Genomic DNA, 16,706 nt, shown 5'->3' on the forward strand with positions numbered 1-16,706 from the left:
CTTTAAGTATGAAAAACTATCCTTATTTTGTTTTGTTTGTGGCATTTTAGGGCATGGAAACAACTTTTGCCTAGTTCGACTTAGTAATGGGGGAGAAGAGATCCCGTTAGGATGAGATTTGTCTCTTTAGGCGCTACCAAGGAGAGCTTCAGTGGATAATAGCGTTTGGTTACGGAAAGATAGGGATGACAGATTATTTGACACAAATAAGAAAATGAGAGTTTGTGAGTGATTCTAGGAGAGAAGGGTGGAAAGACAACTATCAGTAAATTAATCATATCTTGGGATTTAATTTAGAAGGACTTTCCTTAAAGAATGAGTTGCCGGAAAAAAGATTTGAATATTAGGTTAGGTTTACAAACAGTGAGTCATGACTTAGAGAATGACCCTATTCAAGTAGGGGTAACTTTTCCCAGATTTTTGCTTGAGGTATCTTCCTCACTCATTTTCTGACCATTGCCTATTGCTAATTAGAACTTATCAAGAAGAGTCGGCGCATCGCCGAAGGTCTTGTAAGTTTGAATCTTGGTGGTGTATGGAGGAATCGTGTGAGGTCGAAATTTAAAGATTGTGGACGTTACATGTTGTGCCTTTATCAAAAAAAATTAAGATCTGCTATGATGTGCCTTTAAAAGTGGGCAAATACAATTTGGTATAAATAGAGTGCCTTAACAAAGAGGTTGAGTCAACGTCTTGAGGAATTAAATCAAAAGGATCAAACTGATGAGGTGTTGGCTGAGATTATCAATGCCAAAATAGATTTTAACTTTGAAGTGAAAAAAGAAGAATGCTTTTGGGAGTAGAGAGCTAAGGCCAATTGGTTAAAATCAGGTGACAAAAACACATTTTTTATCCCATAAATTTACTTCTAATAGGCATCATTTCAATAAAATTAGAGGCTTACAAGATGTTGATCGGCGCATTGTTTCTCATTCTGTTGATATAGAGAGAGTGGCCAGGAATTATTTTAATGATTTATTCTCCTCTAAGGGTACCGGTGACACAACCCATTTACTATTTGGTGTTAATAGGCGTGTTACCGTTGAAATGAATAACGGGTTGACAGTAGAGTTCAAAATGGAGGAGGTTCAAAAGGCTCTTAAGTTTATAGGCCCAACAAAGTCTTCGGGGGAGAATGGCTTCCTTGCGCTCTTTTATCAGAATCATTGGCACATTATTAGGGGATAGGTCAACAATTTTTGCTTAGATATTGATCGGTTGTTTAACGTTACAGCAATAATGTGCAAGTGTAAACTGTCGATGCAATTATAATAGACAGATGTGAGTCTGTTGGATATCGATCTCACAGGGATGAGTGTCTTTTGTCTATTAATATCGGTGCAATAACTTGATAATAATGAGATAAATTGTTAGGATAGTTGCCGATGCAATAACTTGAGAACAATGAAATAAAATATGATAATGATAAACTGAGATCCCTAACATGAATCTTCAGTAGAATACTAAGTGCTCACAAGGTATAAAAGTATAGGTGATTGTCGATGTAATAAAATTCAATGTATATCTTACTCAGTGTTACTCTTCTATTTAATCTCAGACTTAACCATGCATATTAACCTCACCTTTCGATGATGGCAGTATGGCACTATTAAGAATAAGTGGACTAAATTCCTCTAATCCTTACTCAACATCCATTGTAATGCTTGTTAGCTTAAACTGTCACTGCACTTTCCAGTGTTAGTGACTACAATAACACTTCCGTGTTAAAAAACATTCAAGCCCCAAGATTAAATAATAAAAGCAAGATTAAATAAGAAAAAAATTCACCAAGAATTCATCAGTAGTTCCATACAATCAGAAATTAGAGAGCAATCACTAGCATTTAGAAAGAAATAAGAAAGAATCGAATGGAGAATACTATCCCTAGACAACTCGAATGAATCTCTTTATTCCATCTTGTCGCGCACTTAGGTCTCCTCGTCAGGAGTTAGTCTGCATCTGGTTTTTACGTTGGCTCACCCGTGAGAGGTTTAAGTTTCCATGGCCGTAAGCTCCAAGGTCAGATGATAGAGAGAAAAAAAATTCAAAAATGCCATTTTTCTTCTCATGTCCACCTTTTATGTCCTCCCCCACAGTACATGTGTCATTTCCTTAAAATTATTCTGTCCTTGTTCGTACAAGTTGGTTGTACCAGACTGGACAGCTCACACAATTTTGGTTCTTATCTAGACAGCTGTCAGGTGCGGCGACAATTTTGAACGCAATCTGGAATTAACCCATGTAGCGACATTGCAAACATTTGTCAGGTGCGGAAATAATTCTGGACGTAATCTGGAATTAACCCATGCAGTGACATTAATGCAATTTACTAAACTAAAAATACTAAAATGTATGCTAAGGATAACTAAATGGGAACAATTTAACCAATAAGTAGGGGGAAAACCTATGTTCTTTCTAGTGCTATCAGATATTCTTAATAAAGGATCATTGATGGAAGTCATTAATAAGATGAATATTGTTTTGATACCGAAGATTGGCAGCCCCACCAACTTGAAAAATTTTAGGCCAATTAGCCTTTGTACGATGCTTTACAAGATTATTGCAAAAACAACAGCAAATCATTTGCAAAAGATGTTGCAATCGTGTATAGATGAGGTGCAAAGTGCCTTTGTACTTGGGCATCTCATTACAGATAATGTTCTTCTAACCTATGAGGTACTTCATATGCTTAAAAACAAGAGAATTGGAAGGAAATGGCAGATGACTTTGAAGCTTGATATGAGCAAAGCCTACGATCTAGTAGAATGGCCTTTCATTGAGCTAATGGTGAGAGTAGTGGGTTTTGCCGATTCTTACGTGAATTTCATAATGAGATGTATTAACTCGATATCCTATTCTGTTATTCTTAATGGGCAGGCTGGTGGAATTTTTAAACCGAAAAAGGGATTGAAACAAGGTGACCTTTTGAGTCCTTATTTATTCTTGTTTTACAGAAAAAAGGCTTTTTATGCTAATGAAACTTGCAAATCAGGAAGGATTGATAGGGTTGTGAAGGTTTGTAGAAGGGGGCCACAGATTACTAACTTAATGTTTGCAGACGATTGCTTACTATTTGGGGAAGTGACACGTGCGGGTGATAATGTTCTAAAATGAATCTTAAGGGAGTATGAAGACATTTCTGGGCAGTGCATCAATTTTGAGAAATTCATAGCTTTTTTTAGCTCAAACACTACAAACGCGAGTAAGAAAGTGGCTTCCTAAATGATAAACATACGGATTTCTACTGTACTAGAGAAGTATTTAGGCCTACCAAACAATGTCAAAGGTGGTAAAAGAAAAGCTTTTCATAGTCTCAAGGACAGGGTGCGAGCAAAAATTTCTGAATGGAGTATTCGACATCTCTCAGAGGAAGGCAAAGAGGTATTTATAAAAATCAGTCCTCCAAGCTCTCCCTACCTATTCTATGTTATGTTTTTTTATTACCAAAAACGTTTTGTTATAAATTAGAAAGCAATATTAGTTAATTTTGGTTGCGTCGAATTAGTAATAAACGTGGTATTCATTGTTGTACATGGAACTGATTATGTGAATTGAAAAGTTACAGTGTCCTAGGTTTTTTCTCTTTATCTCAATTTAATTTAGCCCTACTTGCCAAACAAGGATGGAGGTTGCTTAGTTATCCAGATTCATTATTAGCACGTATTCTAAAAGCAAAATATTTTCCAAATACTAATTTTATGGAGTCTAGTTTAGGACAACTACCTTCCTATACTTGGAGAAGCATATGGGCCACCAAGGGCATTTTGGAGGCTGAAATGTGCTGAAGAATTGGTTTGGGTACTGAAGTCTCGGTGAGGGCAGATGCATGGATACTTGGAAATCAAAATCAATGAATTCAAAATCCTATACAAGATGATTCTATTTAAAAAGTGGAAGTGTAGCACCCCTACCCCGTATCCGTCACTGAATTTGGGGTTAAGAGGCATTACTAATCAAACATAACTCAAAACAGATATCCGGTATAGTTTAATAATATTTAGAAAATTATTATTAAATATAATAAGCAAAGTCTAATATTAAAATAAGTATAATATATAAATTCTACTTTGCTCATTTTAAACATAACATAAGATTTGAATCCAGTTAAACTATAAGAAAATAAGCCATATTCGTATGGCTATTAACTACATATATTGTACATCAAGTACGACTTTCAAAATATTATCCAGTCTATACATGCCATAAGTTAAAAATTTAAACATTTAATACCGAGACTGTAGATAGAGTGATGATCTTGCTGACGATCCCCGAGCCTGAAACTTGCTCTTTAAATCTATAAAACAGAGAGACGTAAACAAACAAAGTAAGCTTTTATAGCTTAGTAAAATTGTTAAGATCACAAATATCCAATATAATTACTGTTCAAACACTAATATCTTAAGTCATTTTGTTGATATCTAAAAGAATTTATATTTAACTAATACATATAAACGAACATATGTATATACGTTATATGCATATAACCATGTTATTAACATTCTCATTAATTTCATATTTTATTACTAGTGTACTTATCACTTGCACTTCTTTGAATGCATATATATATTATTCAAATACATATGCCAAAAGCAAATAATTATACTTATCAACCACATGTGCTGAATGCACATATATATATACTTATAATTCACATATGCCGAATGCATACATATATATATCCAACAATTTCATGATAACCAATATATATATATACTCACCAAACACAAAGATTCGAGCTTTTATATGCTCATCAAAAACATAGAAACAGATGTTCATATATTTATTCAATACAAATAACCAAATCATATACATATATACCCAATGTATATAATCACTTAATTAAAACAGATTCACCGGCACTTAGCCTGCTAGGTTTTAAACCTGAATTGATTCACTGGCAATATACCTGCTGGGCGCTGAGCCTGAATATGCAATTCACATCAGATATAATTCATTTTCGAACTATATTTGTATACAAAGTCCATGCATAAAGATTTAGCTTAAAATTCATAACTTATATCATTGATACACATGGTTATATAAAGTTCAATCACCAATTCCAAACTTGATAATTCAATGATTTAACCGAATACATTTATATATAAATATATCTTTCTACTATAGATTCAACTACTACTATCATAATATTTAACTTCTATTATACTTAAATAATATACATTTCACATTTGAACATATTAAAATAATCTAAGCTAACAATTTCATACTTTTGATTCAATGCAAATCCTAAACATATATATACATATACATTCGACCATATATATCAATATATAATTCCATACCTAATTTCAATACAAGAAATTATACCTGTACTTATATATATATACATATTCGAATTTATCATGTACTTATGTAAATTCATACTTAATTTCATAACAAGAATTTATACATGTATAATGCATAATCAAACCTCACACATTTAAATAATAACATATCTAAATTCAATACAAAAAAAACATACGGATGTATATTTACATGCTTAATCGAATTTATTATATATATTTAAAACATACATATTATAAATCAAATCCAAAAGTTTGCCATGTATATACTTATAATTCATTCGACCCTTTCATATATATTTATTTTATTCAAACTTTTGATTAAATCAATAATTTATACATGAATATACATACATGAACTTGAATCTTGTATATACATACAAAACTCTCATACTTCAATCATGATCAAGAACATTTATAAATATATATGCTTATATATTTTTCATACTTTAACTGTTTGCAAAAATTTATATAAGTATAAACTTATATGTTCAAACATTAGAAATACACACACACACATATATAAATCATTCATTCTTTAAATATATTAAATAGATATACTTTAAATTATAGTTCTGCAAAAATACAATACATATACATGTATATATATTAATTTAATAACATTTAATAGCTAATAGACTTACCTTGGACGGTGAAAAGTCAAAATCGGACTATTAATTGACAACTTTAGCTTTTCCCCGATCCAACTCTGATTTCTTCGGTTCTTGATCTAAATATATTCAAAATGAGCTAGTTTAAATATAATTACATTCAATTTAGTCCAAAAGCACATAAATGGGAAAATTACTATTTTGCCCCTGACATTTACACTTTTTGCAATTTAATCCCTATTGCATAAAACACAAAATACACAAAATTTGCCCACATTATATAAGGGCCGAATATCCCTAATGCTCATACAAGTCCACACATTTAATTTATTTCACATTTTAGTCCCTCAAAAATTTAATTTCACAATTTAGCCCTAATTACTCAATTTCACCAAAAACTCAAAGACAAAACATGTTAATCTTCCACATATCTTCCATATTTCATCATCAAATATTACAAATCTCAAGCATTCATCAATGGCATATCACAGAATCAACATCAAATTCAAAAATTAAAGCATGGGTCTTGTAGTACACAGAGCAACGATCTCAAAAAAGTAAAAATTATCAAAAACCGAAACAAAATCATACCTTAATCAAGTTTGTTTTGTGCTGAAACCTAGCTTGGTTTTTCTTTCTTTTCTTTTGTTAATATTCGACCATGGAAGAAGATGATAGCTAGTTTAAATTTCATGTATTTTTAATTACATATAATGTAATAATAAGCTATTTACCTTACTAACCTTATTTACTAAATAATATATATTTAAACATTAAGGTTAGTCTTGTCCATAACCATCCACTATCTATATAGTAGGTTTATTTCACTTTTAAGCCTCCTAATTAATAAGACATCAACAAATAGATGCTTTTAAATTAGATCCCTAAGTTTTCATTTTACACGATTAAGCCCTTTTTATCAAATTGAGCACTCAAACAATCAAATTTTTATATGAAATTTTCACACACTAAAATTCACATACTATAAACACTAAAAATATTTTTAAAATATTTTTCTGACTCAGATTTGTGGTCCCAAAACCACTTTTTCTGAATAGGGTCAAAATCGAGCTGTTACAGGCAGATTTAATAGATCAGCAAACAAATAATTAGAAGGAGGATTTAATCAATTCTACCTCTGCTGTTGATAATGCTCGATAGATTCTAGCCATTCCTTTACCCCTTGTTCTACAGAAGGATGTTCACGGTTAGAGTGGTGAAGCTATGGGGGAATATACGGTCTGAAGTGCTTATAAATGGTTAATACATAACCATTATGGAATTTCTACTGATGGAAATTTCTACCCCTACTCCAACTTATACAAAAGGCTTTGGAATATTGATCTACCCTCCAAAATAAAAATTACAACATGGAGGATTATGAACAACTTTGTGCCTACTTATGCAAACTTATACTATAGGGGGTTGATGAACTCTGCGAACTGTCCTCGCTGCCACAATGGTGTGGAAATAGTTGAACATGTTTTTCAAGAATGTCTGCACACAAAGGAGATTTGGCAACAGTTAGGGTTCACACAATGTACGCAGATGCATATGACTCAAATGGCAGAATGGGTAAACATTTTTTTTGAAAATAGTTCCATGTACCTTTGTCGATTGTTTTGCTGTGGGTTGTGGGCAATCTAGATTGCACGTAACAAATTGGTACATGAAGGGCAAAGTGCGACTGCAAGGGAGACAATATATTTCATCAAGAAGTATTTGGGTGAAATTATGGAGGATAAGAGCAAAACTGCAGAGCTAATCGTACCTGTTGGTGTGTTGAAGGTGTCTCAGAACCCTTTTGTCAAAATAAATTTTGATACAAGATTTTGCAAGGAAGATAATAGATCTTGTTTTGGGATTATTATTAGAAATGACATAGGTAGTATTCTCTGTTCAAAAACTGTTTTGCATGCCAACATACCTTCACCATTTTGCAGCAGAGGTGATAGCTTGCTTCTAGAAGGTTTTGACAAGAGCTCAAATGGGTTTTCTAAATGTAGAAGTCGAAGGAGATTGCTTGTACGTGATTCGTAATCTGAAAGAAAATAAAAGGGAACAATCAGTAATTGGAGCATATATTCATAATATCCGCAAGTCATGTGTGTTTTTCCAAAAATGTGTTTTCCATCATGTACAAAAGCATATAAACGGTGCTACTCATGCTTTGGCTACAAGGGATCTTAAAAGAAATGAAGTAACTTATCTTGTGGGCGATGTTCCTACCTATGCACTTGATGCTGTTGAAGTAGATCGGCGATAACCACATCGTACAAGCCACATTTGATATTGGTTCCCCGTTTTGGAACAGAGGAAGGAAATAATTAGAAAAGGAATTTTTGGGGCTTTTTAGATGAAAGAGTGCCAAGATTTTAAAAAGGCGCAATGGTTTTTGAAAGAACACCTTCCAGTATATTATTGAAGCAGATTGATAGGATTGATGGGATAATACTCTGATAGGTTGCTGAAAGGTTTTGCTTTTCAGATGCTTTGGAATTGAACAATCTGTTTGGGTGGTTGGGATCATTTATGTTAATTTTAATGCCTTGTCGATTTTCTTTTCTTCTATCAGAACTAATTTCCTTTATGTTTAGTCTATTCATTGGGTTAGTCTTATTTATTTTGGGTTGCAATTTTTGTTATGTTTTGTTGGGCCTATCTTTATACGCTCCTATTTTAATAAAATCCCAACCATTCTATTTCAAAAAAATAAAAATAAAACAACCGAATGCATAATCTTTATTTTAATTGTCAATATGCTCTTTTTTTTCAATCTTATTAGCTACTTATTTCATAAATAATTTAATTAAAATTTAATTGAGTTAGAGAGAAGTTTATATATAAATGTATGTATAATAAATTTTTGTGTTTAAAAAAGGATGATATAGAAATGATTTTTTTTAGGATAATATAAGTGGGCAATTTACCAATAAAAGCCCTTTTTTTCAAAAATTACCGAAATGGGCCCATTTTTTAATTATTTACCGGAATGGTACTTTTTCCGGAAAATCGCGTCCACGACAGCGCGATGTCAGGGCTCGCTCTGAAGTGGACGCGATTTTGGCCCGCGCGTAACAGTATCCAATGATCAAAAAAATAAATACCGGGCCCATTTCGATTAATTTTAAAAATATAGGGCTTTTTTGGTATTTTGAAAAAATAAATTTTGAATCTTTTTGTACTTGTATTTATTTTTTTAATCAATTAACTCTTCAATATTACATCAATAGCAACAAGTACAAAAAAGATTCAAAATTGTTACTGTCGAAACCGCTTTTTTGAAAACAAAAATTTTGGTTATCGACTTTAAAAAACAAAACTGGAGTCGCCACCGATCCTTTATTAAAGTGTGATCGACCCACCTTAAAAATAATTTTGGTCTGCGAAATTTGAGAAAACAGGTTCGGGAGTCAGTTACGCACGAGGAAGGATTAGCACCCTCGTAACGCCCAAAATTGGTACCAAATTGATTTTTTTAATGCCTTGGTGTCGAAAATTTGAAAAAATTTTAAAATGAAACTTTTTTATTTCACGAATGGATTAAAATAATAAGACAATTCTTATTTCAAAGAAATAAAACACCACACCTAGTGAGTTGGGGCACAATGTTTTTAAATCTTCAAAATACCCGAATATTGCCTTTTGTTCTTGAAAATTCTTATTTCGAGAAGTCAAAAATATCAGGACCAGTAAGTTAGGACCCAACATTTTGAATCCCCGAGAATAAGCTTCATTTGAAATTTGTGAATTTATTGCAAAACAAATACTTGGCTCTCTAAATTCATCGAAAAATAATCGTGATCCAGTAAGTTAGGACACGATCTTTCACGAGAATCATGAATGCCAAATATCTTGGAATTTATAAAATAGGATGATTTAAATACTTTGAGAAAATCAAAATATATATTTTTAAAATGGATGCTAAAAAGGGTTAAGGTACAACATGGAACAAACACTTTAATTTAAAATGTATATGTAAATTGTAAAAATAAAATAAAAGTATAAAGATATGCATATGTGTATATATTTTCAGAAATAAAAAATGTATAAGTATATATATGTAGGTAAACCATGAAAATATGTGCACATTTAAATGCTTATGTATATATGTACAATATGTATATATAAAATGATAAAAAATATTTACAATGATTTTAAAGAAAAATGTGTACATAAATATATTATAGAAAATGTATGTGTATTTTAAATGTGGGAGCGGTGAAGATAAAATAATAATAAATAAAATATAAAAAAATATGTACATGTGAATCAATAAAATAAAAATATAAAATTATATATACATATATATTTACAAAATAAAGAATGTGTAAGTATGTATAAAATATGAGCATGTGAAAGAAAAATAAAAACTATAAAAAAGAAATTTTAAAAATGTGCGAACGAAATGCATGCATGCATGCATGTATGTATGTTATACATAAAATATGAGTATGTATGAATGAAATAATAACAATAATAATGTTAATAATAATAACAATAAATAAAATAAAATAAAATAAGGGTATAGCATAATTATGATAAGAAACTAAAATGGATTAAATTGAATTAAAAACGAAAAAATGGGGCAGATTTAGAATAAATTTAAAAAGAAAGGACCCACTTGAACGCGCGCGCGACAACGGAGGACCAAAAGGGGAATTATCCCATCCTTCCAAAACGCAGCGCAACGGGGGACCCAATTGAAACAAAAATAAAATATGCGGCCCAATTTCTAAAATAAGTAAAAAGGATTTAATTGAAAAGCGTTGCAAAAAAGGAAGGGCCAATTGCGCAAATAGACCATGTGACGCCAGAGCGCGCGGATCCTCCCCTTCGGGTTGGGTCACCGCGCGGGTATGGCCACCTAAACGGCGCCGTTTTGCTAATACAATTTAAAACAATTTTTTTTAAAATTTCATTTGTAGCATAAAGGAAAGAAAAAAAAACGAAAAAAAAGAAAGCCAAAAGCTCTGCTAGGGTTTTCAACCCCTTCTCCACGCCGCCGCCGTTCTCAACCAACCTACCGATTCAAATCCCGGCCATTCCAGTCCCGATTCAGGCGAAGCAGGCTCGGGTTTCAACGGCGTATCCTTGAAGGTGATATTACCTTTTTATTTTTTTGTTTAATATACAAAAATTCAGAAAATAAATAAAACAAACAAAGAAATAAAAAAAAAACTAAGATGAAATTCACCTTTTTTGATTTTATTTCACTGTTTTTCCTTCAATTTACAGTATTCTCTCTGTATTTTTTCGATTTTCTTGTGTATTTTTTTTCTCCTTACAGATTTCTAAATGGCCTTTTAAATAGCCGAAAATGGGAAAAAATGAAACCAAAATCTAAAGAAATCCCTTCTGTTTCTCTTTGTTGGCTGGATCTTTTGCTATTCTCTTTCGCTTGTTGCAGGTACGTGCTTGTGAGGAAGGTGCGAGATTCGCGATGGCGCGTTGTGTGAGATTGACGCGCAAAGTGCGGGAGCGAGGGGCGCGGCATTGGTGAGGCCATTGCGGCGCTGAACTTGCTGCTAACAGCCTAGGGTTTCTGCAGTGGTTTCTGCTTTGGGCTAGCGGGCTAGGGTTAGGTGTTGGGCCATTCTAGGTTTAGTTGGGCCCGGGCATTGTTGGGTTTGTACAGTTACCAACAAGATTTGAACCAAGGTACTAAGGGAAAAATGCAAGCATCTTAACCAACTAAGCTAAACTAATTAATTGACATATTATAGAAATACTGTTATTATCTTAATTATATTACTTACGTTCTAACGATTTATCGGACCTATTCCATACACGTGTCAAATCAGAAAAAATAATACAATAATTCTGTAAAAAAAATCCGGTGTTTAATTCAAATAAATAAGGAAAATAATGATTTGAATGTTTCAAAATTCAATTTTAAACCGAAAAAATTGAAATTTAGGGCCAAAAAAGGATCTTTTTCGATGAAAACTGTGGCAAACCGCCTTTGGCTGTTTGTCAGCGCGTAGATCGCGAAAAATTATTCGAAATCAAAAAAAAATTGTCTCAATCGGACAACCGAGCCAAAAGTTATGGCATTTCAAAGTTTTTCAAGCTAAAAAATATGAACTGTTCATCCACGTCAGCAAATCGCGTCCTCGTAGGCGCGATTTGTGTCCACGTAAGCAAAGCGCGCTTACGTGGACGCAATGTTCTGACACGTCCCCTGACATCGCGCTGACGTGGACGCGATTTCGGGAAAAATGACCGATTCCGGTAAATAATAAAATACCGGGCCCATTTCGATAAATTTTAAAAAAATATGATTTTTTTTTGGTATTTTACCCTATATAAGTTATTTAAAAAAATGCAAAAACAAATAAATAGCGAATTTTGAGCTGCTTTCATAATTCCTACTGAGTAGTGTTTGCAAGGGAAAAAGAAGCGAAAAGAAAGGCCAAAAAAAAAACAGGCTGACAATCACAGATCTAAGATCCCAAATCCAAATGCCCCTTTCTCATTTCTTCATATCAAAGGTGAACATTGCCCTCTGTCTTTTCTCTCTTTATCTCATATTCAAAGCTTTCTCATGCTTTGGATCTGATTTTCTCGTTTTGATTGTTTGCCATTGATGTTTCTTCTTCCCATGAAGCTGGAATTTTGTGTAAATATCTTGTTTTCTTGTTACAGTGTAAATAACAGGCAAGATTTAGAACGATAGTAAGCAAGCAACCATGTCAAGGAGGCAAGCTAATCCCATGCGCCGCTTTGTCGACAGCGGAAGCTTTTCTCTCGCTGGTGCCCTACATTCCAAACCCCGATCTTCTCCCATTTTGCCAATCGGTCTTGTCCTTGTGGTATTTCTCTCTCTCTCTTTTTTCTCCCTCTTTATTTAATTTTATTTCTAATTTTGTTGCTTTTAGCGAAGGAAATTAACTTCGGTGGTAAAATTGAACTTTCAGGGCGCTATCCTTCTTATTGGCTATGTATATAGTGGCTCAGGTATCCTTACATTTTTACTGCTATTTCTTGTTTAGATTTACTTGCTTTGTTATTCAATGCGCTAATCTTATTTGTTCAATTAATTAACCGTTACGTCTCTTCGGGGGAATATAGGCAAATTCCGAGGCGAAGCAGTTAGTCGGATCGGAGGTAAATTTTATTTTAGTTTGATTTTCACAATTAAATTAACTTACGATTGTGAAGTTACTGGTTTCCGTGTGAGTGTTTTAGGGTCCGGTTCCCTTTAGTACTTTTTAGTCCATTTCTTTATAGTACATCTTTAATCAACGTTTAACTTTCACAATTAACGAGTGTTTCCTACTAATTTGAATGTTAATGATGAGTGCAGTAATGAACTGGAAACTAATGCTATGTTTCCTTTTTTGGATAGATTTTATTTATTCATCCAAGTAAGCAGTAGTTTGTGATTAATCCCCCATGCTATAGAAATGTGGTTGTTTAACCTATCATTCATATTGACTTTGTTATGTACCAGTTTAATTAAACAACATCCTTAATTTTGGATACTAATGCTATGTTTGTGAGTAGTTTTGAATTTGATATTTTTTCTCATAAATCAAGGATAAAAATAGACATTTAGTTAAAGTTGGTTAAGATTTAGTAAACCTATATTTTCATATGCATTTGAAACTAATTATTAAGCTTATGGTTTCATGTATTTTATTATGCAATTTGTTCTAAATTTGAAATCTGTATCTATTCTCCCAACTTCAAGTTGTATGATGCAACCTTAACGAATTGGAGACCTTAAGTTATTTTAAGGTGCATCTAGATGAGCAGTGAGATTGGCTTTAGTGAGATTAAAAACGACAGTGGAGGTGCGATTGGTTATTGTAGTGGTGAGATTAAATATTGTAGTAATGAGATTAAAATTAGTGGTGAGACATGTGTGACTATTAGTGATATTAAATTAAATTGATATAAAATGGACTTTGTAACATTTTCTGAAAAAGCTAATAGTAATTAAAAATTACTAAAATTAAACTAAATATTTTAAAAATAAAATTAACGATAGTTATGAAAACAAATAAAGAATATATTTAAATTAATAATTCCTTTAATAAATATTATTCAAATAATTTATTAAATAATAAAATTAATATCAAGTTTTAAATGATAAATTATAAATGAAATTTTAATTTTAAAATACCATAAAGATAAAGTAATAAAAATGAAATTACAAAATTATAAATACAAAAGACAAAAGAAAGAGGGATAAAAATGGAAGTAGCTCCCAAGTGGGTTTCACTGAACACTTTTAAACCAGTGAAAATTTGGTTTTGCATTGGATTCCACGTAAGTTAATTGCACCGGAGGTGTGCTATCCAAAGGGATAGCAATTGTGCTATTGCACCAAAAAGGTTCTCAAACTCACTGTCCTGGAGCTATGATGGATTTCCAAAGGAAGCCTTAGCCTGTGTGTAAGATTACTAAATTCAACAGCGATTGTATTTTGGGAACAGATTTGATCTTAGAGGTCTTGTTTCTGAATCTTATTGTATTCAGGCGTTCATTCATTTGGTACTTGTGCCATGACCTTTTTCTTGAGTGATGCTTAGAGGTAACACCCTAAGGCGTAGTTTCTCCATTGTTTCATTCAATTCTGGCCCCAGGAATAAAAAAGTATACCAGTGGCAGTTATATAAAGGAGAAATAGTTTCCATGTGTTCTGATTAGTGTAACATTCATGTGTGATTATAATGGAATTCCCAGGTTTTGAAAAGTGTATTTTCATTAAGAATAACATTCCAAATATCAATTAATTGCTTGTGATTTTGTAGGCGACTATTCATGTTCAGTAGAAGTTCAGAGGGTAATACCTTTTTTAAAGAAGGCATATGGTGACAGCATGCACAAGGTTTTGCATGTAGGCCCTGATACCTGTTCAGTGGTATATAAACTTTTGAAAGAGGAGGAAACTGAAGCCTGGGGTGTGGAACCATATGACATAGAGGATGCTGAGGCAACCTGCAAGAGTCTTGTGCACAAAGGAATTGTACGGGTGGCAGATATCAAGTTTCCTCTTCCATATAGGCCAAAGTCATTTTCGCTTGTAATTGTATCAGATGCCCTTGATTACTTGTCTCCAAGATACCTGAACAAGACTCTACCTGAGTTGACAAGGGTGGCCTCTGATGGTCTAGTTGTTTTTACAGGTAATCTCTTACACTTTCAAGTACAAATTATAAAATATGAGTTAAACAGGCAGAGAAATTGATTCTATAATGATATCTACTTGTAAAGATAATTGTGTCATAGATGAATTGTTCTTTTTTTCTGATGTAACTTCACTAATGACATCTAACGATGAATAATCAAACACCATGGCCTTCCAAAGAAAGTTAATAAGTTAAAAAAATGTTTTTCTTTCTCTGGTCCCTTTTTTTGCCATGCCTGTCGGAGTACTTGTCAGACACCTAAAACCTGCTAGTTCTAAATATGCATGAATTATTATGATAAATAGATGCAGACGGTTACCAGTCTGAAGCAACATTACCATTCAGAATGGTTTCCTAGAGGCTATAGGTGCAGCCATGAGTGATTTTTAGATGGATATGGTGCATATATTCATTGTTTTCTTTGTCATCCTGGGGGATTCTTCAAAGCTTTTCTTGATATATTTGACGCATTGTGGTTTATTTGAGTTAAAAATTTTAATTGATTTCATATTCTTTTTCAGGTTACCCTGGTAATCAGAGAGCTAAAGTGGCAGAATTATCCAAATTTGGGCGACCGGTCAGTCTCTATCTGCTCCTTATTATAACAATGAGATTTGGAATTGAAAGTGGCCATAGCATATCTTATAACTTTCATTGGAAATTGTCATACAGCATTTTTGTTTCAGTTAATCATGTATTTTTTATATTGATATTATCATATTCCTGTTGGTTGTTCATTGGGGCTTTAATCAAGAGTTTAGCAGATCAAGGTATTGATGAGATTTTATTGTCATTAGTCGGAACTTTAAGTGGTCTAAATGTTAAGCAAGAAAAAGGCCCAAAAGTCTGGACTTTGGTTGCATATATCATTCACTAAATTAGCGAGGGATGACGTTTTTGTGTAAAGTCTAGGAGCAAAGATGTCATATTTCACTTAGTTCCAGTTGTGGTCCTTGTTTCTGAATTATCTCTTAGCAGTAACATTATTGTGCCAAGTTGGCTTTAGCATTGATATAGCTGTTTCATTTGTGAAGGCTAAAATGCGGGGTTCATCGTGGTGGGTTCGGTTTTTCCTCCAGAATAGTTTAGAAGAAAACGAAGGTGCCATTAAGAAGTTTGAGCAGGCTGCATCAAAGGGATCATACCATCCAGCTTGTCAAGTGTTCCACCTAAAGCCATATCAGTGATACAAGAGAAATTTCATCAAGATCAAATTTTCATTAATTTCTTCTATCTGTCATTCATGTTGGGTAAAAAGAGATATCACTATTGTTGTGGCCCTTAACATTACAAACTTTATATTTATTAATTTAATTGATGGAAAATTCACAGATACATGAATTCACACATACATTGTTTTTTTTTTTTTTTTTTTATTCTTATTTTGCACTGGGGGTTGCACCTGTTTTAATCTCAATATTTCTTCGTCTTCTCATGCTTTAAAAAAAAAAAAAACTCTGAACTAGAGGTGCTCATGGGTCGGGCCGGGTTTGGGTTAGCCCATAAAAAATTTTGGCCCGAGTCCTAGGCCCGGGCCTGGCCCGGCCTAAAATATGGGCCTAAAATTTTGTTCAAGCCTGGCCCGGAAAAAAATTCCTAAGCCCAGACCCGGCCCATTTTTTAAATAAACACCAAAAAAATTTTAGAAAATTAAA

The 16,706-nt window shown here is 32.9% G+C and overlaps 2 protein-coding genes across 4 annotated transcripts; one reads left to right on the forward strand and one right to left on the reverse strand.

Moving 5' to 3' along the window:
- Nucleotides 1-4,052: 4,052 nt before the first annotated feature.
- On the reverse strand, nt 4,053-8,460 carry LOC107913343 (uncharacterized). Of its 3 annotated transcripts, none has more exons than XR_005920412.1 (7): nt 8,141-8,450; nt 7,683-7,952; nt 7,520-7,598; nt 7,312-7,408; nt 7,048-7,099; nt 5,945-6,030; nt 4,053-4,294 (listed from the first exon to the last, which is right to left on the reverse strand). XR_005920412.1 is itself a non-coding variant. In XM_041104019.1 (7 exons), the coding sequence occupies exons 2-7, from the start codon at nt 7,845-7,847 to the stop codon at nt 4,216-4,218; spliced, it is 402 nt and encodes a 133-aa protein (XP_040959953.1). In that variant the 5' UTR covers nt 7,848-7,952; nt 8,141-8,454; the 3' UTR covers nt 4,053-4,215. The 3 variants fall into 3 exon arrangements, 1 of the variants encoding a protein (XP_040959953.1); XM_041104019.1 differs by having other exon boundaries at nt 7,839-7,952; nt 8,141-8,454; XR_001688485.2 differs by having other exon boundaries at nt 7,048-7,408; nt 8,141-8,460.
- A 3,786-nt stretch (nt 8,461-12,246) lies between these two features.
- On the forward strand, nt 12,247-16,384 carry LOC107913344 (probable pectin methylesterase CGR3). Its single transcript, XM_016841900.2, has 7 exons — nt 12,247-12,405; nt 12,560-12,726; nt 12,832-12,871; nt 12,986-13,021; nt 14,674-15,048; nt 15,573-15,628; nt 16,086-16,384. Exons 2-7 carry the CDS (start codon nt 12,604-12,606, stop codon nt 16,236-16,238), a joined length of 783 nt encoding a protein of 260 aa, XP_016697389.1. The 5' UTR covers nt 12,247-12,405; nt 12,560-12,603; the 3' UTR covers nt 16,239-16,384.
- The last annotated feature ends 322 nt before the right edge of the window (nt 16,385-16,706 follow it).

This window comes from Gossypium hirsutum, chromosome D11 (assembly GCF_007990345.1).
Source record: "Gossypium hirsutum isolate 1008001.06 chromosome D11, Gossypium_hirsutum_v2.1, whole genome shotgun sequence".
Classification (NCBI taxonomy): domain Eukaryota; kingdom Viridiplantae; phylum Streptophyta; class Magnoliopsida; order Malvales; family Malvaceae; genus Gossypium; species Gossypium hirsutum.